At 61.7% G+C, this 11,034-nt stretch overlaps 1 protein-coding gene across 1 annotated transcript in view; it reads left to right on the forward strand.

Annotated features, from left to right (window-relative positions):
- Positions 1–667: 667 nt before the first annotated feature.
- The window catches only part of CPLX1 (complexin 1), a 35,679-nt gene continuing 25,312 nt past the window's right edge, over positions 668–11,034 (forward strand). The window contains exon 1 of the mRNA XM_007467889.1: positions 668–765. Within this exon, the coding sequence (XP_007467951.1) occupies positions 735–765 (31 nt within the window). The 5' untranslated portion in view covers positions 668–734. The remainder of the gene's footprint in view (positions 766–11,034) is intronic.

Here is an 11,034-nt window from a genome sequence, read left to right on the forward strand (position 1 = left end):
TGCAGCTGCTGATTTTGCAGGAAGCACCTCCTCACCAGACTTGCAGCTGGCCTGGACCCTGGAGGTCCCCACCCATGCAGATGCAGGTGGAGGGGTGGTCTGCCCCCCATTTCATTTGTTCCCCGAAGGCTGGGGCCCCTGCAATTTCTCCCTTCCACCCCAGTCTCTGCTGTGTGCAGGGGGCAGTGGGTGCTGGCCTCTCCCCTGGATGAAACCTGGTCTCCCAAGACTTCCATCCGAAGCCAAAGGGAGCTCCCACCCAGGTCCCACCCACACTGACCTTTCCCATCCTTTAGATGGGTCTCCGCGCCCGTGGCCCAGGGCTCCACCAAGGAGGCAGCAGAGCCAGTCACCTCCAAACGTCCCTGGGCCTGCGCCCGCTTCTCAAAGGCAGGCTCCTCGGAGCTGCACGCTCCCACCCCTGCGGTAGCAGCCGGACGCCAGCCTCACAAACCCCAGGGCCCCAGGGAGACCACTTTGCAGGGACCTTCCCAGACCCTGGTGCCTGTCCCATGTTGAGGTCCAGCCCCCAGGTGCTGGGGGGACCACGGATGATGCCCTCTCACACCCCAGACCCGCTTCTAGGCGAAGTTGGGAGGGGACAAGATGGAGGCCTCCCCCGGCCCCGTTGGTGGCCTGTGACCATTTCCTCTCCCCAAGCAGAGAACTCCTGGCCACATTCGCATGTGAGCTGTGACCCTCCGAGGAGCCGCTGAGAACTCAACGCCATCACCATGGAGTTCGTGATGAAACAGGCCCTGGGAGGTAGGGAGAGGGGGGCACCCCGCACACCCAGCAGCACACGCAGACACACGGGGTCTCACGCAGCACGTGGTCACCGTCGGACTTCACCACACGGTCCCCGCAATCACACCTGCAGGCTCCCTCTGGACCGGGGATGGGGGCTGGGGCGGCGGGACGAACTGGGAGGGGCCAAAGGCAGTGCATCCTGAATCCCCTTGGCCAGCTTTGGGGGTGGGGGAGGACGCATGCCAGTGCACTGTGTCCGGGAGGAGCCCCCCAGGTGGCCCTGAGCAGCAGTACCTCTGTCGGCCTTGGGAGGACACCCCAGGGGGCAATCCCACTGGTCAGATCCTGTGGCCCCCCACGGGGACTTTGCTTCTGATGCGCAGGGGTGCAGGAGGCCGCAGAGTGGCCACGGCAGGTAGAGTGGGGGTAAGGAGCAGAGCTGGACCTGTGGCATCCTGCAAGGACTTTGCAGTGTCACGAGGGCGGGGCCCCCAGCGTGCGCAGGGATAAGAGAAGAGGCCCCGGGTAGCTTGTGTGTACCCACCTGCGTCCCCACCTCCCCACCCCCGTGAAGGCAGTGCAGCCTCTTTGTGTGTTGGGGGAGGGGACCCCCCCTTCCAACCCTGCTGCTGCTTTTGAAAGGAATCCTGTGCCTCCTTGGGTCAAGGCCATGACCGCAGCCGGAGAGCCTGGCCCAGGAGAGGAAGATGATGTAGGACAGTGAGCTGAGACCCTGGCCCAGGAGGTGGGCGGGGGAGTGGATCGAGGTCCGCGCTGGCACAGTTGCATCCTGGTCAGCCTGGCCCACGGGGCCGGCCCTGTGCGCCCTGGCTCCCCTGGTGCAGCGCCAGCTCTGGGATCTCCCTGTGATGGGAGCCGGCGGCCGCTGCCTGATTCTGCCATCAGAGGTGTCTTCCTCGTGCGACAGGACCACCCTGGGGCCATACGTGGCCTCTGTGGGTCACACCCTGACCTGACGCCTTTCATAGCCGGGCACGTGTCAGGTGATGCATGACAGGGCCACCTCTTGGCAGGAGTGATGGAGAGCTTTTCACCAGAGGTGGGGCACCATGGGGGTTCTGGTGCTAGGAACGAGGGGCAAGATAGAGGGGCCAGTGCCACCGTGCCCAGGACAGGAACCCCACGGGTGGGCTTGTCTCCTGGAGAGTGACTGCATTTCCACTCAACACAAATTAAATGGAAAGACGTCTGGGCCTGGCCTGGGGCCACATTTCCTGAGACTCTTCATGGTCGAGGACAGGCTGCAGGTTGAGTCTAATCATAATGGTTACGTCACTGGAACGTGATTCAGGGACAAAAGCAGCATCCTGGCACCAGGAGGGACCCAAGTTCCACCCAGCCGGTCCCAGGCTGTTACAGATAATTAATCAGGTGGCTAATTCAGGCCCCGAGGTGGGCTTGCAAGAAAACGGAAATATCTGATTTCGCTGTCTGCATGGCTGAAATTAGTTGGGTAATTGCCAGCCTGGATTCCCTGTGTTCCGTGTCAGCCCAAAGTTTCTCCTGCGGCAGTGACGGGGCGGCTTCACCAGCGATGTGGGAGCCTGGGCGCTGCCAGCGGAGGCCCCTCGGGCAGCAGCTACTCCCTGGGGCCCCAGACCCGGCGTCCCCCAAACTCCCACCCCGTTCGCACCCCGGTGCTGCTGGGGGCAGGGGCTGCTCCAGGTGAGGCCTTGCTTTCTGTTGCCGTGTTTTCTCTCCCCCTGGCGGGCGGCATTTTGGTCTCTTGGGATGAGTGTGGGTGAGAGACAGACAGACGGAGACCAGGAGATGATTCCAAGAGAGGCCAGAGCCCCGGACACGGAGGCGGGACGAACCCCGGACACCGTCCAGAGACAGGCTAACTCAGGGGGGATACGGCCAGAGACAGACCGAGAAAAAGACGAAGGGAGACACAGAGACGTGGGGAAGCGGGACTGGAGGGAGATGGATGCAGGAGCGGGGCAGTGGGAGCCAGGCTGCGGGGATCAGGCAGGGAAGGCGGCTGGGGGCTTAGAGGCTCAGAACAGGACAGCGGGGAAAACATCATGGGGAAGACGGGGCGGCCGAGACGGAGACTCTGGGGAACCCAGAGAATCAGGTCAGGAAGCGTAAGTGCAGGACAGCGAGGCAGACAAGAGGGCCAGACAAAGAGATGTAGACAGAGACAGATTGACACAGACAGAGAGACATAAAGGGACAGACAGGGAGAAACAGAGACGGAGACAGAGAGAGACAGACAGAGAGACAGAGAGACAGACACAGGGAGACAGACAGTGACAGACATAGACATAGACAGACAGACAGCGACAAACAGAGAGACAGGCAGACAGAGAGGCACACAGAGATAGGGATGTATTAGAAACAAACTGAGACATAGAGTCAGGGCCAGAAGCAGAGACATCCACACACACGCGCGCGCGCTTAGGCGCTCAGAGAAAGGCTCACAGCGGAAATGAGGGGAGAGACGGGCCTGGAGGGAGCCCCGGGCAGGCCTTGCTTGCTGCGCTGGGGACGAGACCCCGTGTGGCCTAATTAAGCTGGGCCATCTGCCTGGCCCTGCATCTCAGGCAAGCCCTTTGTTGGGGCAGAGGTTTCCAGGTGACTGCCTGGTGGGGATAGCAGCTGCAGGACTCAGGAATCCCACATCACACAGACAGACGGACAGGGCGCCCACAGCCCCCCAGACGCATGCCTGTGTCTGCCCAGCCTTGTCCACTCTGGGGCTCTTAGGAGGAGCCCAGTCTGGGACCTGCAGGGCCGTGGACAGGTGCACGCCCCCCACGCCTCTGACCCCCACCCGTCTGGCCCTGACGTGTTCACCCCCCGCTCCAGCGCCCTTGAGCGCTGAGCGCTCCGGGGAGGGCTGACGGGGCTTGTCCGGGGTACACACGCCTCTCGCTCCCTCAGTCGTCTGGTCTCCGCTCTTCTGGCGGCCTCTGCCCCGTCCATCCTGCTTGTCGGCACGACCTGGGCACCACGAGCCGGGGCTGGGCCGCGGGCAAGCCGGCTACGTGCCGGTGCTGCGGGACAGACGGGGACGGCGCGGGGTCAGGGAGAGCCAGTTCACACTCGGATGGCCGTGAGTCCCAGGCGAGCCCTGCCCGTGACTCTGTAGGCACCTGCCTGCCCCGTGTCTGCGGCCTGGCCCGTACCGGGGCCCCTGCCCTGCCCGCGGGCTCCTGGCTTTGCCGCGGAGCCCTGCTGAGGGCCCTCTCTCCTCCCCTGGCCTGTCTGGCCGGACACAGAGCCCACCTCTCTGGGGGCCACAGGCCACATGGGAGCCGGCACAGACCTCGGGGCACCTACTGCTGGAGGGAGGGGAAGGGGGGGTTGACGCGGAGGTGTCACGTCGTGGTGACGAGGGACCACGGGGGGCAGTGCGGGCAGGCCGGGCACGGCCGCTGGGAGGGGCTGGCAGGTGGGCTGCAAGCTGCGGGCATGGGGGCGGGGGCTGTCTGCGGCCCGGCTGTGGGTGGTGAACAGTGGGACTCAGGTGCTGCCACATCAGCTGTCCTGCCTGTCACGTCTCAGCAAGGCCAGAGGCCCCAAACCCTGACTTCACGCAGACTCCCGGCTTCGAGCTGTTCCTCTGAGGGCAGGTGGGTGGCGTGGGCCACAGAGGAAGGGACAGGTGAGATGGCAGCGTCTGCGCGGACGCCCGGCCTCTGGGCCCCTGGAGTGGACATTGGAGGGCTCTGCTCAGGGCCCACCTCTTTTTCTCCCTCTCTCGACGCAGCCCTCGTGGGACCGGGCGGGGCCCCTGGAGTGTCTGCTCTTAGGGCCTGAGTTCTCTGTGGACTGACGGGGCGCCTGGGTTCCTGCAGACTCAGAAGACGTGATCCCTGGGAGGTGGCTCTGCCGGCGTCTGCCCTGAGGCCGGGGAGCTGGGGGCACTCAGGGCTGGCCAGGGAGCATCCTTCTGGGGCCAAGTAGTCAAGGAAAGCGAACAGCCATTGGCAAACCTGTTCTCCCCGAGAGAAACGTCCTGGACGACTTGACAGGTGTCGGGCCTCCTGAGGTCCATCAACACCCCCCCACGTTTAAATGAGCCAGCGTTCTGTCCCCAAGAGGAGAAAACGCTGACGTACAGTCACGTGATGATGGCTTGAGAGCTCGTCTGCGGCAAAGTGGCCTTGAGCCGGGGCCAGGTGCTCCGGCCGCGTCTGCACAGATCTGGGACTCAGGGTCCTCAAGGGTGTAATTTGAAGAAACTGTCTTCCCCCAAGACCAGGAAGTGGCGAATGGCCCCGGAGCTATATTTACCTCGCGGACAAGAGCGTGGGCAGTTGTCGGGTTAGCGTGGTCCCTGTAGACGCTCATCAGACTAAATCAGGAGCAGTGTGTCTATTTTGGCCCAAGTGACCCGGTTCGTGGCTGTCTGTCCCATTGTTCTGCTCAGTGTGGCATGTTTTGTGTCTGGAACACGCTTAGGTCCTCAGGGCTGGTGAGGGGTAGGGGAGGGTTTCCTGGAGGAGGGCATGTCCGAGGTGGGCTCCAAGGAGGAGTAGATGGACTGGGACCCAGTACACGCAAGGGTCCAGGGGCTGTAGGGGCTGGGACGGGCTTGGAGGGCAGCCCCGTGCCCAAGCCTAAGGGGTCTTCTCCCCGAACTCAGGTCTGCCTGGCCACATCCAGGGGCTCGGTCAGTGTGGATGGTGTCCTGCGGTGAGTTGGCCCTGGGCCCGTCCTGCGGGCAGGGAGGCTGGTCTGGGCTCGGCTGAGAGGCTGCCCTCTCTCCAGAAGCGGGAGGGCAGGGGGCCTGTGCCTGGTGCGTGGGGAGGATGAGGGAATGACCAGCCGCTGTCCTGAGGCCGGCACGTCTGCGCATGTGCGGGCGGCAGGAGCTCTAGCACCCAGACCTGCGCGGAGGGAGGGAAGGTGCTCTACTGACACCCCCGGGGAGAGCCTGGGCCGGGGGCCTCCACACCTTGCTGGTGGTGGGCTATGCGCTCTCGGCCGGGACACCTAGGGGGTCTCGTGGGGATCAGTTCCCAGGTGTTTAGGGGCCACGGGGACCAGATCCAGGAGAAGGGAGGGCAGCGCCCTCTGTGAGCCAGAAGCCCTGGGCAGGGGAGCCCCTCCCTCAGGGCCAGCACCTCCCCCACCTCTGGGCTGTTGGGGGCCTCCTTCCTCTTCTGTGCAGCACCCCCTTCCCTGCTGCCAGCTCCGCAGTGCCCAGCTGAAGCCTGTCTGCAGCTGCCTGGGGGGCCCAGAACCGGGGCTCCCGAGGTCTCTGCCGGGCAGACGTGGCTCTGCCCCAGACCCTCCCTTGCCTCGCCTCCTAGGACCTCAGGTCAGGGCCGCAGAGGCAGTCCTGTCCCGGACCCCAGTGTCCACCCATGGGACTCTACATTCAAGGGTGAGGCCAGGTGTCCCCATCCTGTCCCAGACCCAGGTCCTGAGGCCTGGGCTGGTCCCACAGGCTCCCCTGCTCTGTCTGTTTCAGGGCTCACTCTGCTTATCAGGGGCCTCCCACATGCCCAGGGCTGTTCTGCTGGGACACTGGCCGGGGGAGGCCAGGTTCTCTGGCATTTGGTAGGATGAGCATCACAAGCTGAGCTGTACTGCAGGGAAAGGAGCAGACTCGGGGGGAAACTCTAGAATTCTGCACTGGGGAAAGTGCTTTTGACTCAGATTACAGAGAACCAGACAGAGAGTGAGTTGAATTGAAGTTTGTTTTTTTCACATGATGAGGTGTCAGGAAGTGGTTCAGCTGCTCAGCGGTGCCATCAGGGACCTGGCTCTGGCTTTCACTGTGCTCCTGTCATCCTAGTAGAGCAGTCAGCTTGCTCCTCGCTGTCACAAAGTGGCTGCTGCTGCTCCAGCGTCACGTATACAGTTAGGGGAGGAAGGAGACAATCCCTTTGTCTGCTTGGCGAGTGTGTCTATGGAATTTCATAGATAGTTTCCATTTATGTGTCATGGGCAAGAAGGTCTGGGAAGGTGAGGGCCAAGGAGGCACATCCCCCTCCAAACAAGGCAGCTTGCATCAGCTTGGGAAACCTGGGTTTCCAGGTGCAGGAGCCCCAGACCACGAGCTCTCAGAGGGCAGAGGTGCCTCCTCCTTCCCCTGCTCACTCTTGAGAGCCGGGCTCCTCCTCCACAGGTGGCTGGCAAATACTTGAAGATAAAATACCAATTTTCATCCAGAATGGGCTGCCCAGATGCCACGTTGGATCGAGAAAGTGCTAGCTTACTTCATGGGGCTCAGTGAAGACGCTTCTTACCCCTTGTCTCGTAGAGGCTGAAAGGGCACTTCAGAGAAACTGCCTGTTCTCCTGAAGCCCTGGACAGCCCTTCCCTCAGGAGAGGGCACTCCTGGTGATTCAGCCGCCACTCAGTTGTAAATGCTTTAGCCCCAACCAGGGAATAAACTGCATATAATGCACTTCAATGCATAAAATCATTTAGTTTTTGCCTTGGTTGGCGAGGACTTCTGGTTGGGATTAAAGTGCTTGTTTGAATAGTTCCTGCGTGACGAGCTCTCAGTAATCTTGTGCTGACATCGGAGGCTGCCAGGCTGGCTCCGGGTCGCCCTGCATTTGATGCTGGGACATTTTACAGAGCAGGCAGGGACTTAATGAAGACCTCAGAGCCAGCATCAAGTCCAGGCAAATCCCAGTGCTGACAAGTTTCAGAGACCTCAGCCTCGTGAACCCAAACCCAGGTCAAAACAGATCAGGGGAGGGGGCTCCCGGCAGCTCCAAGCGGCCCCTCCCTGAGGCGGCCCCCTCGGGGCTCCTGCCCCACATGGCAGAGGAGAGGAGAAAGGGGTCCTTCTGAGGCTCCTGCTGTTGGCTGTCGGCTGCTCAGAGCCCCCCGACCCCGTCTGGGCGGAGGGCGGGGGACTCTGGCTGGGTCCGTCCAGAGCCGCCTCCTGGCCCGCCTGTGCTCGGACTCTGTACAAATCGCTGCTTTCCACCTTTGCCCTCACGTTTCTCGTCCCCTGGACAGGGTAGAATGTGACTTCTCTCACCCCCGCCAGCTGCTTCTTAGGGGGGCGGCCCGGCAGCGTTGGGGAGAGCCCCCGCCCCACCCTGTGGGTCCCTTTTGGTCCCCTGGACTAGACCATGAACTGTAGTGTCTGAGGCCAGGCCCCTCCTTGGGGGCGAGTGGAAAGCTTAGGGTACTGGGTGCTGAGTGCCAGGTGCTGAGTTCTGAGGGTGCTGTGGGTTGGATTCTGACTGCTAGTGCTGGGTGCTGAGTGAAGCATGTTGAGTGTCGGGTGCTGGCTGCCAGTGCAGACTGAGACTCAGAAGGTCGAGGACTCCTGGGGTCGGGCAGCTGGCCGGAGCAGCCCCGGGTCTGCACCTTTTGGTGCTAATGGCCGCTCCTAACATTTCCCTGGGAAAGCCGTGGCCGTGTCCGAGTGGAAACATGAGAACTGCCTGCTGAGCTCTGCTTCCTCGGCTGGGAGGTGGGCTTCACCAGGAGGGTGCTGGCCACCGCGTGCGCCCCAGGCCGCCTCAGCCCCGGGCCTCTGCCTTGACCCTCCGGGGCCCTGCAGCCCAAGAACTGGCGGGAAGGCCTCAGGTGCGGGGCCTCTTGGGAGAGGAGGCAGTGCAAGGGCTGCGGGCGGGAGCAGGAGGCGGGGAGGAGAGAAACAGTTTCACAGAAGGTGAGGGCGGAGCCCCAGCAAACTGCCAGCCTCGGGCCCCGGAGGGTGTTTGGGGCCGAGGACCACCTTGCGCTTAGCGTCCTTCAGAAGGAAGCCTCTGGAAATGGGTCTGCTCTGCACCTGGTCCACGGGCTGCTGTCCGCCAACACCCTGCTGGCGGGGCCCGCCCCTGCACTGGAGCAGACGCGGCCAGGTCCCTGAGGCCCCGATGCCCCCCTGCCTCACTGTCCCACCGCAGCTGTGCATCGGGCTGTGGTCAAGGGGGTCTGTGCGCCTGGCACTGGGCCTGCGTGGAGGTGGCTAGGAGGGGCTGCTGGGGGGCAGCAGCTCGTGAGCCTCTGCCCCCACCTCAGGTGGCCTCAGGGCCCGGGCCCCTCCCCCGGCAGACTGGGCAGCGGGTGAGCGCAGGGGCGCTGGGGTCCAGGCGCGAGGAAGCCGGCGGCCTGGGGCCTCTCCCCGACGGGTGTGGAACATCTGACCGGTGCCCCAGACCAGCAAAAGAGGTTTTCCAGGCCACAGAAGCAGGAGGAGCATCACAGAAGATGCGGGCAGCGCAGGCCGGGGTCTGATTTAGTCAAGACTGGAGCGGGGGGCCTTCCACGTGACCAGCCAGCCGGCCAGCCCCCCGGCCGTGCCCCTGGGCCGGCTTCAGGAGGCAAGGCCGCCAGGCCTGGGGCCAGAGCATGGTGGTCAGCAGGGTGAGACAGGGCCCATGCCTTGGGCCTCCCCTCCCCGAGGGCTGGGCAGAGACGCTCCGAAGGGGGTGGGCTCTGTCTGCCGGCTAGGATGAGGCAGAAAGTCCACTCGCCCGCCTCCGGTTCCTTCGGAGCTTGGCCAGCGGGTGGGAGTGCGGCTGGACAGCCGTTTGGAAGCCGGGCCCCGGGGCGGTGGATGATGGACAGTGGATGGTGGCGAGACAGGTTTGGCTGCTGCTTGGACGCTGGTCTACTCCTTGGCCCGGGGTGTCGAGGAGACTCTGACGCAGGCCAGGCAGGTGGTGCCCACGGACCCCGGCCACAGGCCCCTCAGGCCAAGCACCCTCCACAGGGCAGCGGGGTGGGCGTCTTTGAGGGGCTTCACTTTATGTTTCGCTTTGCAAGAACGTGAACTGTTGGATGTGTATCATCACAATTAGCGTCTGATCTAACGCGTGTCACCTTGACTTTCACCTTTTCTAAATGCTTCCTTTTGCTCTTTCACTTATTTAATCTTAATACATGGACTAAATTTTCTTGTTAAAAACCTTCTGCAGTGTTTTGGAACCCGCACGCCCTTTGAAAACATTATTCAAGCTCTAATTGTTGCCGTCATGAGCGACACTGTGTGTTTCGAGCTGTCGCCAAGTCCTTCCAGCAGTTCTGTGAGCTCCTCTGTCCAGCCTTCACCCACACCCACCTCTGTTCTTTTTGATTTCGATCTGGAGGCTTGGTATTACCGTCGATGTTTTCTTAGTACATAAACTTTTGTGTGTGTGTGTGTGTGTGTGTGTGTGTGTGTGTGGTACGCGGGCCTCTCACTGCTGTGGCCTCTCCCGTTGCAGAGCACAGGCTCCGGACGCGCAGGCTCAGCGGCCATGGCCCACGGGCCCAGCCGCTCCGCGGCATGTGGGATCTTCCCGGACCGGGGCACGAACCCGCGTCCCCTTTGTCTGCAGGTGGACTCTCAACCACTGTGCCACCAGGGAAGCCCCCATAAACATATTTCTATCTTTGCATTCAATTTGATGAGGTATTTATCCACGTTTATTTTTTAACATGAAAGTGGTTTTTTTTCCTACCATGAAACTAATAAATGTTCATTGTAAGAAATTGCAATAATACAGAAAACGTAAAGAAGTGATATGGAAAATTGAGACACCGCGTTGCTTTCAAACTCATCTGCTAGAATCACTCATTACTTATTTGAAATAATATTATTTTTTTCCAGGAGAAATCCCTTCAGATCTATTTCTAATTTTAAAAGATTCTGCAAAGTCCAGTGACTGTGCTTTAAAACAGCTTTAGACAGGGGCTTCCCAGGTGGCGCAGTGGTTGAGAGTCCGCCTGCCGATGCAGGGGACGCGGGTTCGTGCCCCGGTCCGGGAAGATCCCACGTGCCGCGGAGCGGCTGGGCCCGTGAGCCGTGGCCGCTGAGCCCGCGCGTCTGGAGCCTGTGCTCCGCAACGGGAGAGGCCGCGGCAGTGAGAGGCCCGCGTACCGCAAAAAAAACAAAACAAAACAAACAGCTTTAGACAGAAAACGCGGGACAGCGTCATTTCCTGACAGCAGCCCTTTGAACGGTGCGTGTTTCAGGGAAGCTTCCGACTGCCGTGTAGACAGGGTTAGACGAATCGCCCTTTGGGTGATGACCTACAGAATCAGTACAGACTTAACTCCAGGTTCCGGGAGCAGTTTGTGATTATTTACCCACCTTCCTCCCATCCTCCTGGCCGAGGTGGGGCTGCAGGTATAACTCGAATCCAGACCCAAGGAGCCCATTGGAACGGAAAGTACCAGCAAGGAGCGGTCCTTGTGGACGCGTCCCCGCTGTTCTCAGTAGTGCGCTCGTGGATCATCTCAGACATTCCGCTAGTCTCTTGGGATGGGTGCGGGCCCTGAGCTGGGACAGACCTCCTGCCCCTCCCCCCATGTCCCCTCGGCAACAGGCGCCTTGACGACACTCTT

This window comes from Lipotes vexillifer, unplaced genomic scaffold, assembly GCF_000442215.2.
Source record: "Lipotes vexillifer unplaced genomic scaffold, Lipotes_vexillifer_v1.1 scaffold966, whole genome shotgun sequence".
Taxonomy (NCBI): domain Eukaryota; kingdom Metazoa; phylum Chordata; class Mammalia; order Artiodactyla; family Lipotidae; genus Lipotes; species Lipotes vexillifer.